At 56.2% G+C, this 26,997-nt stretch overlaps 1 protein-coding gene across 3 annotated transcripts in view; it reads right to left on the reverse strand.

Annotated features, from left to right (window-relative positions):
- Positions 1–1,660: 1,660 nt before the first annotated feature.
- The window catches only part of LOC308606717 (corticotropin-releasing factor receptor 1), a 51,116-nt gene continuing 25,779 nt past the window's right edge, over positions 1,661–26,997 (reverse strand). The window contains exons 3-13 of one of the 3 annotated variants that reach the window (XM_081217956.1): positions 19,463–19,582; positions 14,600–14,685; positions 7,385–7,491; positions 6,491–6,611; positions 6,148–6,301; positions 5,796–5,856; positions 3,573–3,645; positions 3,224–3,309; positions 2,851–2,986; positions 2,622–2,663; positions 1,661–1,893 (exon numbers count right to left, since the gene is read on the reverse strand). In XM_081217956.1, coding sequence (XP_081074082.1) covers positions 1,753–1,893; positions 2,622–2,663; positions 2,851–2,986; positions 3,224–3,309; positions 3,573–3,645; positions 5,796–5,856; positions 6,148–6,301; positions 6,491–6,611; positions 7,385–7,491; positions 14,600–14,685; positions 19,463–19,582 — 1,127 coding nt within the window. In that variant the 3' untranslated portion in view covers positions 1,661–1,752. The remainder of the gene's footprint in view (positions 1,894–2,621; positions 2,664–2,850; positions 2,987–3,223; positions 3,310–3,572; positions 3,646–5,795; positions 5,857–6,147; positions 6,302–6,490; positions 6,612–7,384; positions 7,492–14,599; positions 14,686–19,462; positions 19,583–26,997) is intronic. The other 2 variants (XM_081217958.1, XM_081217957.1) reach the window with 2 other exon arrangements.

Below are 26,997 nucleotides of genomic sequence, written 5' to 3' on the forward strand. Positions count from 1 at the left end.
TGGTGAATACATATCCCTCATCCCTCGGGTGGGACAACGCAGGTGTGGGTCCCACCCGGCTCTCCCAGCTTCCGCAGCAGGACTGGCTGCAGCTGCCCACGGTGGTGGGCGTGTGCGCCCCTACCCTGGAGTTGGTTCTCGAAGCCTTGTCTCTTGGTATGCTTCTGGGGTTTCCATGCTAAGACACCATTCAAGCCTGTTCAGCCTCCCCTGCTTCCTAATTCCTTCCTGTTCCCAGCTTATCTCCTCCCCTGGGGCTGGGACACACTTCGGCCTGGTCCCACTGACTCACTCTTGTGCTCAAGCTGTGCCTGGCCTGTGGTGTCCTCCACCTTCTCCCTACGACTCACCCCCTTACAAAAGCTGCCCTTACCTGGTCCCCGCTGACCCATGCCCTTCTCCTAAGTCCTCTCCTGGACCTCAGGGGCTCCCCTAGCGCCCCATCATTGGCATGTGTCTGAGTGCCATTGGTTCCCCAACCACACGGTGGCCCTAAAGGCTGAAAGTGGCCTCCATTTCTTTGTGTGCCCTCCCTACCCAGCCCTAGCACATACCAGGCTTCACAAGTGCTGGTTGAAAGGTAAATATTATTATTTACACTAGCCACCCCCATCTCCCAGCCCCACTCCCCCAAAGCCCTGCTCTGGCTGTCCAATATCTCTGGATGTGGCTGGGTCCTTACCAGGGGTGTAAGCGGTCAGCTGGCTGGTTGCCCCAAGAGCCACTTGTCCTGCTCTGGGGAATTTGAGGCAGAGGGGGGCTGAGTGTCCCACCCTCTTCTATCTTTGCTTAGCTAATGATGCTTCCCAATGAGGTCATCCAAGGGCCACAGGGTCCCTTTGACCAGCAGAGGGGTTGCCCCAGAGGCCAGGTCACTGAAAACAGCAGGCTGGGTGGCCCCCAGTATTCTCTGCCCCTCAAAGGGAGGCTGGCTTTGGCTGGGGCACGCACTGGCTTTTGCTCTAGGACACTCTGTCACCCTCCCACCTCCCCATCATCTCACGAAGGGGGAGACACCTGGGGCAGGAGGCTAAGGAGGGGGAACCCATGTGGGCTGTGGGGTAGTAAAGGCCCAAGGGTGCAAGGCAGCGAGGCAGGGCATTTCTGGTGGCAGTGCCACAGGGTCACATGAGTTTCTGGTGGCTTGGGAGGATTTCGGTGATGTGGCCCGATGTCTGATGATACCACCTGATTTCTAACCATGTCTGCAGGGCTTCTGACAACATGGCCTTGGTTCCCAGTGGTGTTGGAAAGCATTGCTAAGGCCTGGAGGCATCATCACGGTGACTTGAACGCTGTCACAAGAGTTTCCCACGATGCTCCTGGAGGAGTGGATGGCCCCCCCACAGTCGCTGAGGACATCCCAGGGTCTCCAATGGGCTGCCATCTTGTGCTCTGGAAAAAAACACCTCTTGGAGGGACCCACATGGTGCTTTGGATTCCCTGCTCTCCATCTCCACTCCTTTTCTGTTCCATTCTTGGGGCAAAGGGGAGTCAGAGGCCCTGGGCCCAGTACAGGCCTATAGGTCATCTTCCATTCATCCCATGGCCCAGACTGCTCTCAGAGGCCTGGAACTCCTGCTCAGCTGGGGGTGCGGGAGGGGCCTCCTGAGCTCTCAGTGCCAGCCAGCTACTCCTGGGGGTACAGGGTGTGGGAGAGAGCTGGTCCCCTCCACAGACAGGGCGGCCAGCTGAGCCTGGCGACCATCTCCCCAGCCATGGATCTTGGGGGCCACTCCACGGCCCTCCAGCTCAGAGTGCTGTGGACTGTTTGATGCTGTGAAAGCTGACACGGGTGGGGGAGGTGGGGATGGACATGGCGCGGGCCACGCGGGCGCGGATCGAGTGCTTGTCCTGCCATCGGTGCCACCTCTTCCGGATGGCAGAGCGGACCTGTGGGCAGAGAGCAGAGCATAAGGCCTGAGCCCGGGTTTCAGGACCCCCCTCCCTCCCCCAGGGCTTCCACAAGCAGCTATACAGGGGAGCCGTGCACAGGGGATCACATCCGAGGTGGCAACACTCACATCATCAACATTGTTGATTTGCATTTCTTTCTTTTTTTTTTTTTTTGCGGTACGTGGGCGTCTCACTGCCGCGGCCTCTCGCGTTGTGGAGCACAGGCTCCAGGTGCGCAGGCTCAGCGGCCATGGCTCATGGGCCCAGGCGCTCCGCGGCATGTGGGATCTTCCCGGACTGGGGCACGAACCCGTGTCCCCTGCATCGGCAGGCGGACTCTCGACCACTGTGCCACCAGGGAAGCCCATGATTTGCATATTTGTTAGGACAATTTTCTCAAGCGTTCTGAGCAAGGGGTACCTTTCTCAAATCCACCCAAAGGTGCCATATGGCCTTTGCCATGAAGAATCTCTACCCTCAACCCATACACATCTCCTGCCCTCAACCTACATACACCCCTTGTCCCAGGGCTCAGCTTCCTGGTTTTCAACAGCCCATTTCACAGACTCATTGATGAGACTGGAGCCCCGGCTTCTGGCTCCCACACCTACTGCCTATGAGAGCAAAGAAGTGGGCTTGCCACCTCGGGCAGGAGGAGGCTACAGACAGTCTCTGGTCCCAGCAGGCCTCCTGCCGCCCCGAGTCCTGGGGCCCCAGGTCCTTACCTCGCTGTTGAGGAAGCAGTAGAACACAGACACGAAGAAACCCTGGGGTGGAGGGAGAAGGTGGGTCAAGGGACGGGGGCAGGTGCGGCCCCATCCAGCTTCGGGGCTGACCCCTTTCTGTCCCCAGCCTCCCACTCCTCCAGGCCCCTGCCTGGAAGAATCCCCACCCGAAGAGGTGCAGGGGACAGTCAGGGCTGGGGCGAGGGGTTGGGGTGGGGGACGGCTGTACCTGGAAGGATTCCAGGAGGGAGTTGAAGTAGATGAAGACGACCCGGGAGACTTCGTCCTCCCCGGGGTTCACGAAGAACAGCATGTACGTGATGCCCAGGAGGGGTAGCAGCACCAGAGTGGCCTTCACAGCCTTCCTGGGGTGGGGCAGGTAGCGGGGGAGGCCCAGAGTCACAGCCCACCCGGGAGGGGGCTGGGGCCTCTGGCTTGGTGAGAGGGACCGGGTCTGGGGGAGGGCTGTAGCAGATCCCCGGAATGTCTGAGACAAGGGGAGCTGGGGTTTCAGGAGGGACTCTCAGGCCTGGGGGGATACCCGGGGTCAGAGGCTGGGATCTCTGAAGCGCCCCATGGGTGGGGGAGGCAGGTCTGGTTACCTGTACTGAATGGTCTCAGACGTGGTGGATGCCCGGAGTTTGGTCATGAGGATGCGGACAATGTTGAAAAGGAAGATGAAATTGATCTGTAATTTGACACATGGTGGGATGGCCTGGGCATGGGTGTGTGCAAGATGCTGGAGGGAAGGTGGGGGACAGGGCAGGGACTCAGCTGTCCCAGGTCTGGTCTCCGCCCCCTTGCTGCTCTCCCTCCACCTTCATGAGCCCTTACATATTCCTGGCCCTCTGCCCGCCACCTCTAGGCAGAGGGATCCTTTTAGACCACGTAAGCCCTGCTTGCCCCTCCCCACTGAGCCCCTCTCTCCTGTCCCCCTACCCAAGTTCTTACCAGCAGGACCAAGATCATGGGGCCCTGGTAGATGTAGTCAGTGTACACCCCAGGCCTTTTGCCAAACCAGCACCTAGAAGGCCACAGAGGTAAGAGGAGGAGGGTCACCTGGGTCCTGTTCAGTGGCATGAGGGAGGAACAGTGCTTGGCCAGGCCAGGACTGGAGCCAAAAGCCAGGATCTGGGTGCCCCATTCCCAACCCTGGCAGAAGGTCAAGATAGCTTTCCATCTGCAGAATGGATAGCATCCTTTGAGATGTAAAGCTGGAAGCAGGCACTGTGGCAGGGAGGGGGATTGGGGAAAAGACCGCTGAATAGAACAGGCATGGGTCCAACACACACTGCTCCCCTCAGTCCCCACTGTGTCTCTGGTGCATGCCCACGAGGGGGGCCTTGCCCTGTACGTGTCATGCAGTGATGCTCCGTAGCTAACAATCTCTGAATTTGTTTAATGGCAGCCTGAACGACCTAGAGGCAGAGACTCTACAGTTTCCACCTGTCGTGAGAGGCAGAATTGCTTTTCGTTTTCTTGAGTTTCCCTCCAGCAAGACCTAGGGAGGTCTGGGGAGTGGGTTGGGATGAGGCACATAGGAAGTCCCATGGCCTTGTGCAGAGATGATGGACCCTCGGGCATGCAGATCCACAGTACCTAGATCTCAGCACGCTTCCATAAACAATAAATTGAGATTTTCATGTGAAACCTCTTGACTTTTTCAAAGTTTGGAAGCAATTCAAGTTTTCAAAAAACACGGGGCAGACCAAACGCAAGCTGTCCTGGGGCCAGGTCCAGTCCTTGGCCCCAGAGCCTGCAGTCTCTCAGGTCTCACACCTGGATCCCTTCTGCTGCAGTGTCAGCATCTTACCACAAGGTGGAGCTCCAGAGACGCTCAGACCAACTTTCCTCTGTGCTCAGCCATCCTTTTTGCTCCAAGATGCGCCCCGACACACACACACTGGGCAGCTGTTTGAAACCTGTTCTTCCTTCCCTGTACTCTCACCTGCACACCTGCAGGCACAGGCTCCATCGCCCAGGATTTACAATGCTCCTGTTCTGAGACCCAGGCCACCATTCTGGAATCACTGCCAAGCCCCCAGTCCTGCTTGTCAGCTGCCCCCCACTCCCAGTTCAGGCCCCCATACCACCGGCTGTGCAAATGCAGAGAGAGCCAGCTAGGCTGGGCCGGAGTCAGGAGGGATCACCTTGATCCTTCCTAAACGTGAATATAATTTTCCAGGCTCCTTGTCAGGGGTGGAGAGGAATAGCCATGGTGATGGAGGCCGCCTGGAACCCCAGTCAGACAGTGGGTTCCTGAGAACACTTTGGCAAAGAAGATCCTGGCACCTCCCCTGGCCATCTATGTCCACTTTTTCTGCCTCTCTTTTTCAGTGGTTCTCAATCTTAGCTTCATATCAGAATCACCTGGGCAGGTTTAAAAAATCCTGGTGCCCAGGCCACAATCCAGACCAATAACATCGAAGTCTCTGGAGGTCAAACCCGGGCACTGGTACTTTTTAAAGCTTCCTGCGTGATTCTAACACAAGCCAAGGCTGAGAACCATTGCAGCGGAAGTGCAGTTTTCAGGGATGATTGGGAACACCTACTTCCATTTAAGTACAGCCCCTCAGGACTTTAGAGCTGGAAGGAGTCTCTGAGATTGTCTGGATCAGTTCCTATTAAATCAATGGAATTGTTTGTTAAAACAAGTCTTTATTAATAGAAAACATGTATATGACAGTTACTATGTGCCAGACTCTATTGTAAATGCTTAACATATATTAACTCATGTCATCCTCACAAGAACACTTTGAGGGAGGCACTATTATGAGGATGCCCATTTTACAGATGAGGAGACTAAGGCACACTGTAGTAACTAGCCCAAGGTCATAAAGCTACTTAATGATGGGAGCCACCGTTCAGAACCTGGGTGGTTGGGCTCCGGGGACTGCCAGTAACCTTTAGGCTGTTCTGCCTGTGGTGAAAGCCCGAGACAGATAAAAGAGCCTGGACCTGCCTGTCCAGCCCCACCTCAGGCAGAACACTGTTAGGGAGACTCAGTTTGAATCTGACCCCCAGCACCCTCCCTATGTGGATGAAGAAACTGTGGCCCTGACAGGGAAGGTGACATGGCTGAAGGTCCCTGAGGAGCATCAGACAGAGCGGGGCTGGAAGCCTGGATCTCGGGGCTCAGGGGGCCCTGAGGGCAGTGAAGAGGAGGTGACTTACTTCTCATTGTCGTAGTACAGCTTCCCAATGGCCCAGGCCACGATGATGGGGAAAGGCACACCTGAGGGAGAGACCGGCAGTCACAGGACCTGTCGGTGGAGTCTGGGGGATGCAGGCCTGGAAGACCCCAGTGCAGCCCAGGGCCTAGAGGCGGGCAGGGCCTCCCCAGGTACTCACTGGCCTATCATGCCTCCTTTAAGATGTTCCCATTGTCCCTGCCCCTCAAGTAGGCAGAGGGCTGTGTGCACACCCCACCACCCTAACCTGGCCTCAGTCTCAGGCCCCCAGCCAGCCGGTCTGAGTCTGGGTGGGGAGAGGATGGCGGGTCAGGGCAGGGGGCTGGCCCGCTCACCCCAGCCGATGCAGATAAACATCCACTTGCGCAGCCGGTCGGTGGAGTACGTCAGCACGATGGCCGTGTGCAGGTAGCAGCCCTCGCCAAACATCCAGAAGAAGTTGGTCACGTGGAAGTAGTTGTAGGCGGCTGTCACCAGCCTGCACCAGCCCTGCCGCCCACCCCATCAGAGGTGATGATTAACCAGGGAGGGGGGATGGGAGGGAGCAGCCTGGGGCCTCCTCCCGGCAGGACGGGGCACCCCCCAGGACCCACTCCTGTGCTGTGGGCTCCAAGGCCTGGCTCTGGTCCCTCCTCTGCAAAGGCAGCCCCACCCAGACCCTGCCCCTCCAGGACACACCACGTTGCTCTGGTGGACTTCTGGACTCATGGTGAGCTGCACCACGAACCACGTGGCATTCCGCAGGATGAAGGCCGAGATGAGGTTCCAGTGGATGATGTTTCTCAGGCACCGGATGCTCCTGTGGGCAGCAGGGGAGGGTGGGTGATGGGCGGAAGAGGAGGAGAGAGAAGATGAGGGCTAGGTCACCAGCATCACTCCAGCCCAGATGTATGAATGGGGAAACCGAGGCTCCGAGCAGGGCGGGCTAAGTCACACTGGGAGGTGGCAGCAGTGGCTCTGTCCCGCAGGTCCCTTCCTAACTGTGGCCCACCCAGGCCTAAGCTCCGGGGCAGAGCCTGCCGCATGGCCAGCGCTGCAGGGACCAGGGGCTGCTTGGCTACTAGGGATTCCCCTTCTCCCATGAGCACCCTTCCCTCCCTGTAGCTCCAAGTTGGAGGCTCAGAAAACATAAAAAGGCCTCCAGCAATATGCCTCCCTCCCAGCTTTCAGCCCTGATGCTCAGCCCCTGCTGTCAGCCCCCATTCCTGGCACAGACCTGGCTGGCACTGCCACCTGCATCCTTGGCCGTTGAGCTGGGCCCAGGCAGCTTCAAACCCAAAGTGGGCTCCACCTTCCTGGTCTCCCAAATGGGTGCAGCCCGGCCTGGGTGTGGGTGACACAGGTGAGCCTGGGCTTTGGCCATCCCCCTCCCCTCTGCAGTCACTGGGCAGGGTTGCAGAAGTGACCCTGCCAGAGGTTCCAAGAGACCTGGGACATCTGTATCTGTCACCTGCTCCCGCTGAGGTGAGGGAGCTGGACTCCCCCAGCCCACCACTGCCTCCTGTATCTTACTTCTCCCCCCTGCTCAAGGCCTGGGGGCTGTGGCGGGGGACAGTGCCAGGGCCTCCTCACCTGAGCCGCAGAAAGAGGACAAAGGCCACCAGGAGGGCTACCAGGGAGATGCAGTGGCCCAGGTAGTTGATGATGACGGCAACATGGTAGTGTACCTTGCTCTTCTTCTGAGGCAGGAGAGAGGGGCAGAGGTGAGGCTCCTTCATAGCTGTGCCCCTGTGCCCACTGGATGTGCCAGGACAGCCCACCCCCACAGGTGCCTGGGACAAAGTGGACCATGATAACAACAGTTATCCCCCCTTCCTGAGCCCCTGCTGTGTGTGAGGTGTTGTCCTAGAGCAGTGCCGTCCAATCTATGTCTGTCTGTCTGTCCCCCAATCCCATGCTCTGTGCTGTGGGAAAAATATCAGTTAACTTGAGTCTCCATATCACATAGGGTTCCCCACTCCGTGTGCACAAACACGCATGTGCGGCTCACGGATGTTCTCGCATGTTCACGTTTCCATTCAGTCCCAAAACCAGGTGGCCCTTGTGGGTGCAGACCAACCCTCTAGGACTTCTCTCCTCCTCCCGTTTCTGAGTTGAGCCACCACCTTCTCCATCACCCCTAAATCCCTCCCGCTGCCGTTGAGGCCCGCTCCTCTCAGCGAGCAGGGGAAAGGGCAGTTGCTGTGGATTAGCATCCACAGAATCATTAGAAACCATAAAAAAACCTCTCTAGGCTCTATAACTTGCTTCCCGGGTCCCACCCCTGGCCCAGGGGGTCTGCCTGAAGTCAATGGGGTCCTCTCCCAGGACTAAAACAAAGTTTCCAATGTTATTACTTCATTCATTTCATACACTGATGGAAGCTGGGAAACGCGGCAGGCCCCTTTCCAATCAAAGTTCGCTCCATGAGTGTGGAAGCCCTCCCGTTTACAGAGTATTTTCTTTCCTTTTTTTTCCCCTTTTTGGCCACACTGCACGGCTTGCAGGATCTTAGTTCCTCAACCAGGGATTGAGCCCGGGCCCTCGGTAGTGATGAAAGCTTGGAGTCCTAACCACTGGACTGCCAGGGAATTCCCTACAGAGTATTTTCATATCTGTTATCTTCTCAAACCCTCAAGGCAACACTGGGGGAAGAGCCAGTAGGGGGTCTGTACCTTATTTTGCAGAAAAACAGGCCCCAAAGTACACGGACTCGTTCAAGGTCACTCAGCTTCAAACCACCTCTCACCTTCATGTGCAGATTGACAAGATGATGAGGCAGAAGACGACGGGTCCCCACCCCATGATGGTGGACTGGGGTCTCCAGGGCCCAGCTCTCTGCAGACTCCTGACCCCGTGAGAGCAAAGGCCCCCTTCACCCTTTTGTAGGTCCCAAGAGGGCAGGGGCTAAAGAGCCAGAGTGTGGCACACGGTGGAGCGCTGGGAACTGTGTGTCAAGTGCAGGAAGGAAAAATGGATGTTGGAAAGGCACTGGCTTTTGTGAGGGGAGGGTCCCTGGTAACCTCTCCCTCCCTCACCCTTTCCAGGTTCTGGGGTGGGGCATGGGCATGATGATGCCCGGAAACTGGCAAGTAATGAGAGGAAGACAAGCTCGCAGGAGACCTGTGCACCCTTTCAGAGCCACCAGAGCTCCTGGCTCTCCGTGGACCCTCCTGTCGGAATTACAGAATCCATGGGCATCAGAACCGGTCCCAAGGGATCAAGTGCAGCCCTACCCATCTTCCAGATGAGGAAACTGAGGCCTAAACTCACCCACCCAAGGACAAGGGGTGCACCTCTGAAGCAGGACACCTAACAGGTATCTGAGAAGGGGTGAAGCCCTCCCTCCCCTGCTCTCCCCAGCCCCCGCTCTCCCCCTTCTGTAGGGGCGTCCTCACCGAAGAAGCTCTGAGGCCCAGAGGGCGCAGGCAGCTCTGTTCTAGGGGCTGGTTTTCCTGGAAGAAGCTTTCAGGAACATGACAGGAAATCACATTAGCAGCTCAGGCTCTGAAGCGCTGAGACCCAGCGAGGTGTAAATGGCAGTGGGGAGAGAGGGCGGGAGGGGCAGAGGGTATTCACTGCCGTCACATAAACGCGGGGGGCGGCGGGGTAGCATCTCTGAGTGCCTGGCGGTAGATGCCAAGTCCAGAGACTCCAGCAGATACGCATACATCCAGCCTGTCTGGAACTGATATTTAATTTCCTCTTATTAAACTTTCCACAGATCCATGCTGTGAAGCCCCTGGGTAATGGCAGAGTCTGTGGAGCCCAGAACGGTGTGATGCCCCAGGTTCATGCACAGGCCCAGGTGGGCAAGATGAACAGAGTGTGCAGGGAGGCCCTTCACTGCCCCCCCACAGCAGGCCGAGCCGGGGTCCTTTGGTTTGGGGTGGCATGAGTCATTTATTAAGCGCCGACTGTATGCTGGGCACTGCGCCAGGGGCTTTGGAGACATCACTGCTTTTCCTTCTCACAACTGCCCTCTGAGACTGCCCTGTCCCCGTTTCTCCAGTTGAAGGGGCTGCATAATCGGCCCAGCGTCGGCATCCAGGTCTGCGTGGCCTTAAAGACCCTCCTTCCTCCGTCCCCACGGTACATTTCCTGGGGGATAAGCAGGGACTGAAAACAGAAGCACTCTCTTCGTCCTGGGCCCAGAATTCTCAGGGAGCTTCTACGGGGAGGTTGGGGGCTCATGAGGGGTTTTCTCCACGGAGGCTGAGAGGGCAGAATTGGGCCGAACCATGCAGGGGACCACCTTTGCCTGACTCCTCGAGCTGGAGGGCCCAGGCTGGCTCCCAGCCCTGCTTCTCACCTGCCACATCAGCCTGATGCAAACTGAGAAACAGCAAGGCAGCTGGGGGGTTACAGTGCAGCGAGAGCCCGAGAAGACCGCTGGAGAGATGGCAGTGTCACCCCCAAGAGGTGGTCAGTGATACCCTGAGGGGTGTTCAATGACACCCGGAGAGAATAGCCAGCAACATCCTAAGAGACACCCAGTGACACTCCAAGAGATCCTGATGACACCCTGAGAGACAGTCAGTGACCTCCTGAGAGAAAGCCACCGTTAACTGCAGAAGCAGCTGGGATGCCTGAAGGACCCGTGGACTCAGCCAGTCCCTGGGGACCTGACCAGCGCTCTATCCTAGTCCAGTCTGGAGACCAGAGGCTGGCAGGTAGGTACCCTGAAGAGGGTGGCACAGTGTGGCACTGGGCAGAAGCCACCCCTCTGCACCCTCATGATCAGAATCCAATAAGTAATTCTGACCAGACTCTCTTCGAGGCCCACCTGATCCCAAGCGGCGGCAGTGTCAGACCTGTCCTGATGCCTTTTCAGGATGGCATGATGGGTTCTCCCCGCCTGGTCCCCACTGCCCCAGCCTCTCTCCCACCCCTGTCCACCTCGTTTTGAGGCTCTCCCTCTCCACCTGGGTTTCCTGAGCTACTCCCTCACCCCACCCTGGGCACTCCAGCCCCTTGCTTCCCCAAAGTGTGGTCCCCAGACCAGCAATGTCAGCATCACCTAGGAGCTTGCAGGAATCTTAAATGCAGAACCTCAAGCCCCACCCCAGATCCACGGAGTCAGAATCTTCATTTTAGCAAGAAGTCCAGATGATTCCTAAGCATTCCGGAAGCCCTGGTCGAACCAACCCCCTCTGCGAGCAGTGAACGCCGGCCCATGAGCCCACACCCCCAGAGCCCCTTTTATGTCCCATCAAAGTGTGTGCCCTCCCAGGATGTGCCGGAGGCCAGGGCTCCCCGAGCTCAGCGGAGTGTAGGGGAGGGAAGCAGAGTGTGTGCAAGTGTCAAGGGAGCGGTGGGGGGACGGGAGAGCTGTCTGGGGCAGTTTGGGGTGTCTCTGCAGTGGAGGGAGACAAGTGTGTGGGGGGAGGGTGCAGGCTGGTGCCGGGGCGGGGGGGTCAGTGCAGGAGCTGGGCCATGCATGAAGCAAGCTCCCCAGCTGGGGGCCTGTCCCCTGCTGGTGATGGCTGTGGGCAGGTCTCCTCCCTGGCCTGGCCTCTGGGCGCCCTCACAAGTCTCATTTCACAGGCAGTGGTTCTGCGAATCCATTATCTGCAGTTCCTGGGGCGCTGATGCTTAATTAGGGCTGAGTCCGGGTCCAGAGCTGAGAAATCGGCAGCTAGGTTAATTGGCGACTTTCCTCTTCCTCTTGCACAGTAGCTCCAGGAGGGGACGGGGAGTCTTGGGAATGGGGAGGGGTCTGGCGAGGCTGAGGGCTGGCAGAAGGGGATGGCATTTTCACTAATTAAATTAACTGATTACCAGAGTGCTAGGCAAAGGGGCCAGCGGGGGCTGCCCGGGAAAGGGTGGGCGGGGCCGCCCGGCTGGGGGTGAGCCCTGCAACCAGACGAACGGGGGTGCCCGTGACCCCATCAGGGGTGCCCGATGGTTGGTGACACCTCCCCCAACCATCCCCCCTCCCTGGTGAACACAACAGCCTCCCCTGAGCTCAGGTGATGAGGCCGAGGGGAGGTGGATAGATGGAGCGCCCTCTACAGGCCAAGACGCAGGCGGACACGGCCCTCCCTCCCTCAGGAGGCAAACTGAACTGCTCTCTGGCCTTTTACAGACGAGGAAGCTGAGACTTAGTGAGGCTGAGTTACCTGCCCAGGGTCACACAGCACATGTGTTGGAACCAGAATCCAAACCCCTCCAAAGCCGGTGCTGTTCCCATTACACTGCCTAAGAGGGGCCTGATGAGAAGCTGGTGTCCCCCAGTCCGCCTTCTCCCCCCAACCCGCTGGTGGAGAGAGGGAGAGACCCCAGTCCAGGCAGAAGGGGTGGGAGCTGCAGAGTGGAGAAGGGCCTCTCTGCCCCCGATTCTTTGAAGGGTGTTGGGGGCAAGGGGGGCTGCTGAGTGTCCCCCATCAGCCAACTAGAAGGAATGGGCTTACATTAGAGCAGGAGAGATTTGGGAGCCCGTGAATGTCCTCTGACATTCAGGAGGCTCCAGTGCAGGGAGGGGGATTGAAGGCAGCTGTGACGTCTCCAGCTTGGTGATGTCCAAGAAGGGGACAGACGCTCGCTCCTCTGGGGTGGGGGAGGGGTGTCTGTCCTAAGGCAGGAGGCTGGCCATCTGACCTCCACTTGGAGACACATGGTCAGCTTCAGGCCCTGCAGACCCAGCAGGACGATCAAAGCGCAGGGTGGGGTGCGGCGGAGGGGCTGCAGGCTTCTTGCCTTAGCTGTGCTCCCCGACACCGTCCCTCTCCGGGCGTGAACTGCGGTCCTAAGAGCCGCAGACAACGCTGACCTGCCTTTCCCATCCTCCTGCCTCCTCTACTGTGTGCTAGGTAAGGAGTTCCCCACTCCGCTGAGTGGTCTTCTTGCCCACCCGAGCCCCACCCAAGCCCATCTCTTCTGGTTCGACTACGTTTCCCAACATGGGAACCTTACTTTCTTCCCCCAGTCCAGGTGGATGCCTTCATCCCCAGCCCTGGACTTCTGGGGTTGGTTCACCATGTGGATGTTTAGCAACTTGGGGGCTATCTTTGCTCAGGTCAGGTCACTGGGGAGCTGGGCCAACCCACCTGGCCTGGGGTGGACCATATGGCCTGGCCTGTGTGACATTAGATGCCAGGAAGCCTCTCGCCGTGCATCCCAAGTAACTCTTTCGTCTGCCAAAGCAGCACTACTAAAGCCATTCTTTTGGGCTAAGCACAGCCCTACCTCTGCAGCTTCTACGAGGAGACAACAGAGCCCCAGTATCTCAGTGATGTGAGGCCAGGCAGCCTGGGGGAGCGGCTAACCAAGGCATGCGCGGGGGGGTGCGGGTGCGGAGTGCTGGGTGGGGAAAGCTGTTCTCCCACCATCAACCTTCCGGCACACCAAGTCCCTGGCTCTGGGCAAAGGGAGCCACCTCCAAAGCCCCCGGGGTCCAGGCTCCGACTCACGCTGGCTGTGTAACCTTGTGTGAGTCACTCCCCCTTTCTGGGCCTCAGTCTCCCTTGCTGTAAGGTGAACGGGTTACCCTAGATCAGAGTTTCTCACTTTTTCCCCATCACCACCCCCCCCACACTCCCCCCTGCACTTGTTAAAAATACAGATTCCCAGGTTGTCCTTGGCGAGTTTGATGTATCGGATGTTGGGTGTAGCCCTGTATGTGAACAAGTGCTCGGGATGATTCTTATCACCAGGCAGATCAAGATGGGATGGAGGGTCTCCAAGGTCCCTTCCAGTTTAGATCTTTTAGGCACTGGAATTCTTGGAACTGCCTAGACCAGCCCCTCTCCCCCCACGCCCCAGCAGCCTGGGGCCCTTGGACAACTTGGGGCATCTCCCATCTGCCCTTTCCTTTCTGCTCACTCCTTCTTCCTGCTCCATGACCCCCACCTTCCTCAGCACCCACCAAAGGGGTGGGTGGAGATATAGGGGAGGAGACAAGGGGGACGGAGGTAGCAACAACACAGAACGACAGATATGCCCGCGCATCTGCCAAACATCACCCTTCAAAGATTATTCATCGCGGCGCTGTTTGTCATAAGCAAAGATGAGAATAAAGATTGGTTAACTAAGCTATGGAACATCTGTACAACGTGATATTATGCAAATGTAAAAAAAAAAGAACGAAGATGCTCTTTACGTACTGATACGGAACAATCGCCAAGATGGATGATTATATGAAAAAAGCAAGGTGTTGAACGAAGTGTGTAATATGCAACGTTTGGGTGAAAAACAAAAAGGAATATATATACATAATTGCTTGCCTATGCAGAGACTGTCTCTGGAAGAACTCTTAAGAAACTGGCAAAATGGTTACCTCTGATGGGGGGAGCCCAGTGGCTGGGACAGGGCTGGGAGGGAGACTTTTTTGTTTTCCCATTTGTACCTTTTGAATTTTGTATTGCGTCTAAGCAACGTCTTTCTCAAAAACATTTAAATATTTGAAAGGCTCTTCAAGGGCTTTTTCCAACTCCATGGCTCCTCCCACCCACATCCCAGATTCGAATGCAGGACCCTGGCTGGACCTGGATGTGTCACTCCAGTGGGTGGGGTGGAAAACGGATGAGAACCGGTTCCAGTGAGCTAGGAAGGAGGGAGGGAAGGAGGGAGGGAGGGAGGGAGACTCAACTCACTGCTCTCAGAGCCTGCCCGCTGCCCTCTGGCCTCACCCTCCCTTGAGGATGCCCACTCACAGGCTGGCCTAGTTCTGGCTCCCCAGTTGGCTTCTCTCTGCAGGGCAGAGACACCAGCCTCTGGCTCTCCCATCCGACTGGCTGGTAGCAGGCGCAGAGCCGTGCTGGGGGCCCAGGCCCAGCCCTCAGCAGGGTAGCTGGCTCGGAGCCTCACCTCTTCGCTAAGTATCTCCTGGCATTCCGAGTAGTTCACGCGGGCGGCCCAGGTGCCATTGGCCAGGCACTCGCGGTAGCCGTTGTCTAGAAAAAGAAGAGAGTCAAAGTGACCCGTGGCTCCTCTCCCGAAAAGGAACTGAGCATCTGTCCGCCCATTCGACTGTCCATCTAACTGTCCATCTGGGCCAGCACAGGAGCCGGCTTGCTGGGGGGCTGGGGGTGAAGCGGGGGGGAGGGGCTTTCTTACTACCTCCACCTTCCTGCCTTTCTGCCCACTGGCCCCCAACAGAGATACAGTGGTGACCCCAATGCCTGCCCACGGGGCCATGGCTCTGCCCACCCAGGCTGGCACAATCATGCCCACGGGACTGGCCCACGGGCAGAGGCCTGACCAGCTCACTGGGCTGTTTCCTACCTCCTTGCAAGCCCTTATGCGGGGCAGATTACATGGTGGGCACCCTTCTGAGAAATCTCCCATTTTGGGGTCTCACATGGTAGCAAAAAAGAATGGTGAGTTCTCATGAGTCAGTTCTCACGAGGTCAGGCAAGATGTGGAAGGGAGAGTGTGGTGACAGCTTACGTGGCACAATGCAATGACAGGTTTCACACAGTGGGACTCTCCGTGGCGAGGTATCCCGTGGGGGTCTCACATGGCAGTGTCTCACGGGGGTGGGGATCACAGGGCAGCTGTTAGGGAAGGTCCCCAGGGTGGTATTTCCCTACAGCAGGCCTTATGTTGGAGGGTCACGTAGTGGGAGCATCCATGGTGGAGGTCTCTTGGGACAGAAAATGACAGGTGGCAGGAGATGGGAGATGTGCTGGGGGATGTCATGGGAGTGGGTCTCGTGTAGCACTATTTCATTATTAGGATCCGCCCCAACTGGCTCCCAGCCTGGCACATGGCACTTGGGAAAAAAGGCAGGAATGTGGCCCAGGAAGCGGGGGGGTGGTCCAAGCAGTCATCAGCCTGGAAGCCAGAACGTGTCACCTTCTAAGGAGATTGGGAGTTGCCTGTGGTCTGAACTGAGGCCTGGCTTCAGGGCTCCGGGACACCCTCCTTCCTGCCCGCTCCCCGGGGACACCAGGGCCCTGAAACCCAGTAGGGAGGGGTCCAAGGGAGATTCAAATCTGGAGTCTTTTCTTCTTTGCTGGTGGAGGTCACCCTGCTCCACCCTGTACCCCTCTCAGGCATCGGTAGCTCTAAATATGTTTCCCTGAGTAAATTCTGGTCCTGACACCAGGGAGCACTGGCTGGAAGAACCTTGAGCCATTTCCACCGGAGCCCCTCGCCTGCTGCAGGCCTTTCCATGGCTCACACTGACCTTCACCTCACATCCCCCCCCCCTCCAGCAGGGCCGAAGGAGGTTGCGGAAGCTGCTTGGGTCCCAGTCCCTGCAGTGGCAGAGCGCCACGAGAGAGGCAGAACGGGGGCCCCCACTGCGTGAGTGCCATCGGCCAGCTGGCCTCTCAGGACCCCCTCCTAATGTGTAAGAGGAAGGGCTGGACCAGCTGATTTCCAAGAGGCCGTCCAGCCTGGGACCCGCCTCTCTGCTGGCAGCACCACACAAGAGGGAGAGGATGGGGTGGGAGGTGGGCTTGCGGCTGCCTCCCCAGGAGAGGGAGCCCCGGCCTGGCCTCCAGGGCTGCCGGGCTGAGGCCTCCTCTCTAACGCTGCCCCTCGGCCCTTCTGCTGAGAGGCTGTTCTCGCTCACCACACCAGTGGGGAAATGAGGCTAAATGGATCTTTAAAGCTCTGCTCAGCTTCCCTGCCAGTGGACCTGAGTCTCGGCAGAGTTGAGCCCTTGGGCAGAGTTGGAAGATGCTGCTGATTCCCTCCTAACTGCTAAATGAGGGATAAGCTACCAGAGGGCTGAGGGCTCAGTGGCTGGGGTTTCGGGGATGCCTTGGGGGAGGCACGGAAGCAGGGGAAACCAGTGTGTCTGCCATGGACGGAAGGTGCCTGGGACCAGAGGCTGCTCCAAAGTGTCTTCAAAGAAAGGGACTTGGGGTCAGAGATCTGGTGCGAAGGGGCATGAGGGCAGGGGTGGGAGTTGCTGCCTTAAGAGAGGCAGTATACTGTAGTGTTACGAGCTCTCCACCCAGACAGCCTGGGTTCAAATCCTGGCACCAGCTGCTACTAGCTTTGTGTGTGAACCTGGATGAGTCCCACGACTTCTCAGCTTCCTTATCTGCAAGATAGGAATGATCCTAACAAGGGTTCCTACCTCAATGGTTGAGGGGCATTTTTAGCTGACATGTACAGGGTGCTTGGAGCTCTACCTGGCATGTGGTGTGAGCTCTTATTCTTATCATTATTGTCTTGGAGCTATATTTCTATAACCTTACATAAGATTCAGAACATGTCACTTGTCGCTATCACAGGGGGCACTGGCGGGGATTCCGGGAGGCATCCCCTTGGCTCAAGCTCCCCTTTGAATCCCATAGGTGGGGCGGGAGCCTGGAGTCCTTCCCAGGCCGGGTCATCTAGAGGGCGCAGGCTTGCAGGAGGTGATCCTGCAAGAAAACAGGCCCAACAAGCAGCGAGTCGTTGCCAGGGGGGAGGCGACTTCCTTGTCTTTAATTGCTGAGCTGAGCAGTCCTCCTGGAGAGTCATGGGAAAGTGGATATTTTGGGAAATGCTTCCCATTCCTTTGAAGATCAGATGCAGTGGGAGGGAGGCCATTAAGGGGAAGGCCTAGAGGTCCTGGCAGCACCTCGTCGGTAAATGAATTAAATAGCGCCTAACGATCAGGTACAATTCTGGGTTACCAGTCGCTACTGTTGACACGGGTGTTCCTCATCATTCTGGCACTGGGGGCACCTGGAAAGGGCAGTCTTCCAGCCCTGCCCCCATGTCAAGCGACCATCACCTCCTCCATCTCCTCTCCTGGGATCACAGAGGGGAGAGCAAGGGAGCCCAGAGAGCACCTCACCCAAACCTCCCACCACCCATCCTGCAGGTGGAGAAACTGAGGCCCGGGCAGAGCCAGTGCAGAGGGTTCCTTAACCAGGTACAGGTGGAGCTGGGACTAGAAGCCAAGACTCCTGGCTTCCACTTATGGCAGGACTACCCAATTGAGTTATATGTGCCCAGGCACTAAAGGTTTATTCGGGGCATGTCAAGTCACGTTCGGGGATGAGAGTGGCGGTAGTTCATGGGGAGTGGCCAGGACCGGCTGCAAAGATAGGCAGGACTGTAGCTAGCGGGTGGACTTGACCATGGGGGCCATGGGGACCCACAGAAGGGCTGACTCCAAGCAAGGGTGTGTGTGACAGGGTCAGATGAGAAACTAGGGTTGGAGATTGGGGTACCCTGGACCTGGGCAGTGGCATTGGGGATGGAGGGCAGGGAGGGTCAGACATGAGACTCACTTTGGAGGTGGAATTGACAGGACCTGGTGCTCTGGTGAGGGGACTTGGGGGATTCCTTCTGGGAGCAGCCCCCCATGCCCCACCAAGCACCAGCCCTAGTGCTGCCTTTCTCTGGGGAGCTCCAGCGCAGGGCACCCAGCCGGGTGAGGGGAACAGCAGGAGGGCTCTGGCTCCCCAGTTCCAGTGCTGCCTCCAAGCCCTGTGACCTTGGGCATTTTTAGCCTCTTTGCCTGCATTTCCAACTAAAATGGGCCCAAGTTAGAGGCTGGCAGGATACACAAACTCTCCTTTAGGTTGTCCTGCCCTTCCTCCTACTTGCATTCTCCCCACACCTCCTCCAGGCTTTCTTCTCCTCCTGGGGTCCAGGGTGCAGTTGCAGACACACGAAGCTGCATGGTCTGGCTGTTCCAGCCTCCCGCCCAGTCCCAACACCTCCCCAGGGCCTTCCCACCCCTCCTTGGCTGTGGCCCCCAACCCAAACCCCATTAATCCAGCTGGTTAAAAAAAAGAGAGGGGCAGGAGAAAGAACTTGGGAGTTCTGAGCTGGACAGTCTTAAGAAGCCATGTCATCGAGCCTTCTCCATCCTCAGATGAGGGGCCCGAGGGCCATAAGAGAGGAAAATTGTGTTAAAGGTCACAGTTGGTGTCTGTGGTCACCCTCTGTCACCTCTTGGGGGGGGCTCTGATCTCAGGCCCACCAGACCCCAAGGGCCCACCCAAGGAACCCCCCACCCTCCCCTCAGACAGCTCAGGGCCCCTGGCCTGCAGCTGTTGCCCTCCTGATAAGCAGGGGCTGTGAGGCCTTGACAGGGGAGAGCAAATTAATTCTGAGGGTGACAGGTGGCATAGCAAGAAGCTGCAAAGCCTGGAGGTGGAGGCTCAGGGCCCTAGGGGAGCAGGGTGTTTACATGGGGATCAAGTATCCGAACAAACCCTGCCCGGGTCAGTCGTCTCCCACCCCCACCCCACCTGTGGGCCTACATGCAAGGACAAGCCCCCTGCCTATGGATCTAAAACTTTGAGTCCCCCATCTCGTGGTTGGAGGGCCCTGGATAGGCCTGGTATCCTCTCTGAGCAAAGTTAGGGCTTTCTGATGATCTCTGCCCTACCTCATGGCTCATGCCAACGTAAACCCAGTGTGTCACCTGCAGAAGAAAGTGTCAGACAGACCCGGATGCAAATTCCAGCTTCACCTCGTACCAGCTGCTGACCTTGGGCAACTTCCCTAACCTCTCTGAGCCTCGGAGGCCTTAGTTATGTAACATAGTCACATGTAGCATCTTCCAGGGTATCGTGAGCATCGGTAGTAATGAGCAGAATACCCAGCAGAGCACAGCGCTGGCCATTGGTCAACGGCGGTTGTACCCATGAATGGCATTACTATTATTGCCATTGTCATTATTATTTTCCCCACCTCCAACAAGTCCCAAGCTCTCCCCATCCTGTCCCACCTCCCAGGAGATGGTCTGCCCTCCACGGGCTCCCTTACTTGTGGTGTTGTAGCGGACACCGTAGAAATAGGCAGGGCAGGGTCGAACCACCAGCTGCCCTGCAGGGCTCTGGGGCCAGCAGGTGCCAATGAGGTCCACGGATGCGTTGCACTGCAGTCCTGGGGGCAGAGACAATGGGTGTGGCAGAGCAACATCCCCACTGCAGTGTCCCCCCGCCTCCCCTCTGGTCCACATTCACAAGCCATCTGGGCACAGGACAGGAGCAATGACCCCAGTGCAGAGATGAGCTCCTTTTCTGCAGAGGAGACACCAGGGAAAGGAATCTGAATTTGATGCTATGGCACTAGGGAGACAATGTGGGTTCCAGAGCAGAGGAGGAACAGAGATGGCTGGAGGTGGTGTTAAAAGTTGAGATCCTGGCTGGCACTTAGAGGAAGGCTGGACGTGCTCCAGGTCCCCTGCTCTGTAGCCTGAGGACACTTCTCTTGGCCCTTTACTTGGACCGCAGCTCTTAGAATTCACAGCCTGGGACTTTCCTGGTGGCACAGTGGTTAAGAATTCGCCTGCCAATGCAGGGGACATGAGTTCAATCCCTGGTCCGGGAAGATCCCACATGCCGTGGAGCAACTAAGCCCATGTGCCACAACTACTGAGCCTGCATGCCACAACTACTGAAGCTCGCGTGCTCTAGGGCCTGAATGCCGCAACGGCTGAAGCCTGCGCGCCTAGAGCCCATGCTCCGCAGCAAGAGAAGCCACCACAGTGAGAAGCCCCCGCACTGAAACAAAGAGTAGCCCCCGCTCGCCGCAACTAGAGAAAGCCGGTGTGCAGCAATGAAGACCCAACGCAGCCAAAATAATAATAAATAAATAAATAAATAAGAAAAAGGAAAAAACCACATTTAATATTAAAAAAAAAAAAAAAAAAAGAATTCACAGCCTGGAATGGCTCGGAAGAGACCCAGCCAACCCCTGACCCAGTTCCCTCACATGTCTCTACAACCAAACCACATCTGCTCTGGACCTGCAGGGAGGAACCAGCTGAAGGAAGTTGGCCCACCTTCTAGCTCACCTGATAACCACTTCTACCGAACATTCGTGCTCTGGTCTGTGCTGGGACCTAGGAGAGGACTGACTGAGAAGGGGACCATGGAGAAAAAAGGGAGGGAGACACCATATGGGGGAGTGGAAAGGAATCAGTAATCTGGAACCCTGGCTTCAGACTGGGCTCTGCTACTAATTTGCTGTGTGATTGTAGGCAAGTCTCTTGCCTTCTCTGAGCCTTAGTGTTTTATCGATAATGAAGTAGTTGGATCTGATCAGAAATTCTTAATCTCAGTCCACTGGAAGCTTTAAGGGTTCATAGAGACTTTGAAATTAAATGAAAAATTTGTTCTATACATGCAGTTGGGAAAGGCACCACGGCTTTCATTAGATTCTCAAAGGGGTCTGTGACTCAGAAAATGATGTAGGGGTTTCCCTGGTGGTGCAGTGGTTGAGAGTCCACCTGCCAATGCAGGGGACGTGGGTTCGTGCCCTGGTCCGGGAAGATCCCACATGCCGTGGAGCGGCTGGGCCCGTGAGCCATGGCCGCGGAGTCTGTGTGTCCGGAGCCTGTGCTCCACAACGGGAGAGGCCCACGTACCGCAAAAAAAAAAAAAAAAAAAAGAAAAGGATGTAAACAACTGGACTAAAGAGAGGATGTCAAAATCCCCTTCCAAATGTTTGCCCTTAATTAAGAGCGTTTTGGAGTGGAGCGTGCGTGTGCGTGTGCGTGTGCGTGTTGGAGCAGAGCTGAAGCCACAGTAACACTTCTGGGAAGGTGGGGGCTTTTGGTCTCCACTGGGTGGGGGCTGGGCTGAGGACAGTCCTGGCATCCCTCCTGATGCTGCCCCTTCTTTCTCTGCCCTTCCGTGCCCCTCTCCTCTCAAGGCTGGCACGCCAGTCCTGTGGAGACCCAGTGTGTCCATCATGATGGGAGAAGTTAGTAACCTGAGACTGGCCATAGAGTGTACAGACAAGCCAGGGAGAGCCCCGAGCCAATGAAGGGGTGGCATCTTCAGTCCAGGGCAGCAGCAGCTGCCAAGCCCTGGCTGGGGCCCGCCTGCCATCTCCCCCCCACAGCTTAGCCTGTGCCCAGTCTCTCAGGAAACAGCATTGGGTTAGACCGGCATCCCTTACTTGCTGGATGCAAGGCAGCACTGAGCAACACTTGTACCAAATTCTGGTTTTTCTTTCTAATCAAAGCTATTCATAGGATGTGTGTGCAAATCTGGGCTCAAGGGGCAAAGGCTTCAAGGCTAAGTGGTTTAATCGAAAGAGAAAGAAATCTGGATTGGGGCTTAATGGACACGAGGAGATGGCCAGCTAGGCAGCAGGGGTGGGCCAAGCCCTGGTGCTGTGCCACAGTGGAGCCTCCACGAAGGACATCACAGAGAGGTGATGGGGGTAGGGGAGTGAGGAAATCAGGTTGAGATTTTAATCTGCCATGGGTCATGCCAGTCGTGCTGAGCCTGCAGGAGGGGAGAGGCGGAGGCATGTGGCCGTCAGGAGGGAGGCATAGTATTATGGACCGTGCTTTGCTTCTCCAAAGGCCTTCTTCATGTATTTTGTTTGCTCCTCATTCACCCTGCAATGTCATTACTCCCTTTTTTAAAAATTTACAGATTCATTATTCCCTTTTTACAGATGAGGAAACTGAGGCCCAGGGAAGTAAGTGACTTGCCCAGGGTCGTGCGTCAATGAGTGAAAGAACTAGGACTCATAACCAGGTGTTTGGGACTCTAAATCGAGTGTTCTTTCTATTACAGCACACTGCTTGCCAATAAAGGGAGGAGAACAGTCCAAGAGGCAGCAGGGAAAGGGGCAGTATTTACCGAGGGCTGACTGTGTGCCAGGCACCTGCCAGGTGCTTTACATATACCACCTGACGTAATAATCTTCCTCAGTAGGTTGTTCATTCACTCACTCACTCACATTATCTCCTGAGCTAGGCACTGGGAGCATTAAATGGACTGTCACAAGTGGTACCTGGAACTTGCCTAAGGCCCACTCTCAGTGTAGCATCTGCCCTCCCTCCCTGCCCTCTCTCCCCTGCCCTGGAAAGTGCCCCAGAGTCCCTTCTGAAAAGAACAGAGGGCAGGGCAGGACTGGGCACCAACCACAGCCAAGACCAGGCCAGAGCCAAGGCAGGGACCGGCTGCTGAGCCAATGGCCCTCCTGGTCTCAAGGACCAGGTACCAGCCAATGCCCAGAGGCCTGACCCCACCCACGGCTGGTCAGGCATATGCAGGTGGGAATGGGCAGGGTAGAGCTTTCTGCCTCTAGTCCGTGGTACAGATTAGGATTCCATACCACTTACTATGGGTCTCACACCATCTGCCATTGTGGGTGCGAATTCTCCCTGTTTTACAGATAGGAAAACTGAGGCCGAGCAAATTGCTTATCCTTAGTCGCATAGACACTAAGAGGCAGAAGTGGGTTTTGACGCCTGCCCAGGGCTCTTCCGACTGCACCACAGCGGTCCCCAGTCTGGGCAACTGGCCTCCTCAGCATTTGGGTGCACTGGTCTCTGTGCCCTGGGTTCCTCCGGTAGTGCCTCCCTCTCTCCCTTCCTCCCGTCCCTCGAAGCTCACAGAAGGCTGCGTGGAGGTGGTGCGGGGGAACACTGCATCAGACATGACCTTTACATGAAGAGCCCAGAAAATCCCGGAGGGAATGAAAGTCTTGGTGCGAGACGGGAAGAAAGGGAGAGAGAGGCTGCAAGAATGGAGAAGAGGAACTAAATGCAAGTGGTCGGGGGACGACGTTGCCCATCCCTCGGAAAGAAAAGGCCCGCGCGCGCTGGACTGGGCTCCGGAGACTGGGTGGGCGGGGTCCGAGGGAGGGAAGAGCCAAGCAGGGGTGTGGCCAGAGGCACAGGGCCAATCAGGAGCGGCGACCGGGCTACGACGCGCAAATACGGGCTAGAAAGTTCTAAGCGGAATTGGCCTCTTGGTTTTAGGGAGTAGACGGACAAGAGAGAGGTAGGGAGGGAAAAGAGGAGGAAAGGAAGGGTGTACAGGATTTGGGGGGCCGGGGGAAACGGCCTTTGTTGAACACTACTCTGTACCAGGCAATGTGAAGGGCACTTGATGAGATTCATGCCACCCATTCAATTCACTCCATCACTCTGAGAAGAAAAGCAGGGAGGGGACAAGGGGAGAAGGAGAGAGGGGGAGAGAGAGGAAACAGAAGACAAAAGACACTGAGAATAAAACAGGGAGAAGCAGACAGAAAGCCAGGAGAGCAAGGTACAGAGAAAAATAATTTCAGAGGTGCTGTGGGTGGGGAGGGACTGGATTTCCTAGTTGGGGGGGAGGGACTGGATTTCCTAGTTGGGAAGGGGAGAAGGAAGGAAAGGAAGTCCTGGTGTCACTCAGCATGGGGGCTATAAGGACCTAGAGGTCAGGGCTGTTGGACTGTGATTCTCCAGGTCCCACTGATACAAATGTGCAGTCTCTCCTGCTCTTCTGGGGAATATGTCCCCCCTTGGGTAGCATAGTTCTGGGCTGAGGAGCAGTTTGGACCAGAGTAAACCAACCTTGCAAATAGCCAAGTAGACTTACCAGCCAGCAGCACGAAGCCTGAGTTATTACTATTAGGACCCAACTCCTCCCCATGCAGACCCGTCACCAGGATCCCCTCCTGGTCAGTGAAGTAATAGGTGGGGAGAAATAAAGACTTCGCTCTTTATTCAATAAGTTTTACTGACCACCTAAAAAATGTTTTAGGAGCTGAGGATACAGTAATGAATAAAATAAATGCCCTGCTGTCAGAAATAGAGACACAGATGTAGAGAACAAAGGTACGGACACCAAGCGGGGAAAGCGGGGGGGGTGGGGGTGGGGGGTGGTAGGATGAATTGGGAGATTGGGATGGACATATATACACTAATATGTCTAAAATAGATAACTAATAGGAATGTGCTGTATAAAAAAAAATGCCCTGCTGTCAGTCTACGGGGTTGGGGGTTGGGGTTGTGTGTGCAGACAGACAGACGTACCTGTTAACCAGTGAGAGATGCTATGGAGAAAAAACAAGCAGGGTAAGGAGATAAAGACTGACAGGAATGCTATTTTAATTTGGTCCTAATATTTAGGCAGAGACCCAATGGAAGTGAGAGAGGTAACTGTGTGCCTACCTGGGGGAAGAGGGTTCTAGAGGGAACAGCAGCTACAAAGGCCCTCAGGCAGGTGTGTGCTCAGTGTGTCTGAGGTATTAACATTCCTGTCACTTGGTGGCTCACCTCCTCACTCATGGGGCAGCTAGATCCCTTCAGAGTTTCTTCTGGGGCTGGGGTGGGAGGAACCAAAAGTAACCCATAAAACTGGTCCTGTGTCTTCCTCCTTCCCCACACATGCACGAAGCAGATGCATGGGGGCCAACACTCCAGATGTTCATGGGAGCACTGTGGTCAGCCCGCCCCAGATCCCTGCGAACGGAGGGAAGAGGAGAGAGGAACAGTACGAAGGGCTCCCACCTGCCTCTGAAAAACACCTGCTGAGTCAGAGTCCTGGGGGGAACCGCTTTAATGAACAGAAAAGAACCCTTTGAAGGTGGCCTATTTAAAACTTGTGCACAATTGGGCACTGGTTTCTTCCCCCAAATAGATTATATAGTTCCCTTCCCATCGGGCTCAGGGTCCAAATGTACTCAGCAGATCTTTCCATAGTAGATAACTTCCAAGGAAGGTTGGAACCTGGTTCCTGTCCCCAGTTATGTCGGGTCTCCCATCAGGGGCTTCTGAATGAACTAGGGTAGGTGGGCACATGGCAGCAGCCCTGCAGCTGGGAAGCCCATCCCCCTGTTTGGTTTAAGCCCAGGAGGGAGACTCAGCCAAGGCTGCCCAGAGGGCAGCTTGCTCAGTCCAGGAAGGTGCTGCCGGGATGAATGGGCAGGGGCTCTGCCTGTGTCACCTGGCATAGAGAGGCCAGGCAGAGAGTCCTGCTCTTTGCTCAGCCACTTCGTCATTGGACTGTCTTCTCCTTGGCTGGGCAGAATAGAAAGATGCCTTTGTAGGGTGTGTGAGTGATTCATCAGGACATGTGGGTGGGAGCCTCCGGTCCTGCGGGTCTATGGGCTCTTCAGTTTTGCACCTAGTACGGTGTCAGGCACATAGTAGGTTCTGAGGAATACTGGGAGCTGTGGGTAAACCCAGTATAGGTATGGGAAACTGCAGGGGCGTCTCTGCACCCCTGGAGGACTGACCATAGTGGGCCCTGGGTACTGCGACTTTCCAGGTGACCACATACATGGTGGCAGGAAAGTCCAGAATCAGGCCATTTGATTCAAATCTTGGGGCTACTGCTTAGTAACCATGTGTACTTGAGCAAATTACGTAACGTCTCTGAGCTGTACGTTTCTCTTCTGTACGATGATGATAAAAATAATTCCTGAGGGCTTCCCTGGTGGCGCAGTGGTTGAGAGTCCGCCTGCCGATGCAGGGGACACGGGTTCGTGCCCCGGTTCGGGAAGATCCCACATGCTGTGGAGCAGCTGGGCCCGTGAGCCATGGCCGCTGAGCCTGGCGTCCGGAGCCTGTGCTCCACAAGGGGAGAGGCCACAACAGTGAGAGGCCCACATACAGCCAAAAAAAAAAAAATAATAATAATAATAATAATTCCTGGGCTTCCCTGGTGGCGCTGAGCCTGCGCGGCCGGAGCCTGTGCTCTGCAACGGGAGAGGCCACAACAGTGAGAGGCCCACGTACCGCAAAAAAAAAAAAAAAAAAATCCTAACAGTATTGTTTGATGACTGAATGAGATTAAAGCACTTAGAATGGTGTCTAACATACAATAGGCACTAAGTAAACATTAGTTGATATTATTAGTTATTACATTAATTATTATTATCATTCATGACCTTAAGACAGGAGATGACCCTGGGTCCTTGTCAGTGCTATGATTCCATTTATCTCTGATGTCATGGGTCAATAATTCTATTACTTTCTGGCATCGTCATATTTATGCCATGATTTTATGAGTTGTCAAGTCTGTGATCTGCCACGTGATGGAGCCTGGGCCCTGGGGACCCACCTTCTCCCTGCTCCTGGCATGTGAGAGGCCCCCCAAAGGCCCCAGCTCAGTGCCAGCCACCCCGGCCAGACGCCCACCCATCTGTCTCAGTCCCTCCACCCCACCCTCACCATCTGTCTCTACCAGTGCCCATCAGTCTGGGTAGGTCTTAGCGTCGGAAGACAAACAGCCCATTTTCAGAGGCTGCTGTGGAGGGTGATGGATTGTGTGCCCTGAAGCCAGGCAGGCTGGGCTGGGCTGGGGGTAGGGGCACAGAGTACAAATCATCAGGAAATGAACGACATTCATCACAGCCTGCTGCCTCCAAGGACAGGTGACACCTTCGTGGGCTCAGGGAATGTCACTGCGCAGGAGCACAATAAGCAAGTCAGTGGAGACGGACCTGGCCGCCGTGCAAGGGGCTGGGATCGGGGGGAGCTTCTTCTCAGGCCAGGCCTCCGAGCAGGTCTCTTCCCTCCCAGTCTTTCTCCAGACTCTTGCTCAAGAACTTTCTGTTCC

Source organism: Mesoplodon bidens (genome assembly GCF_964165515.1).
Source record: "Mesoplodon bidens genome assembly, chromosome: 19".
In the NCBI taxonomy this organism is placed as follows: domain Eukaryota; kingdom Metazoa; phylum Chordata; class Mammalia; order Artiodactyla; family Ziphiidae; genus Mesoplodon; species Mesoplodon bidens.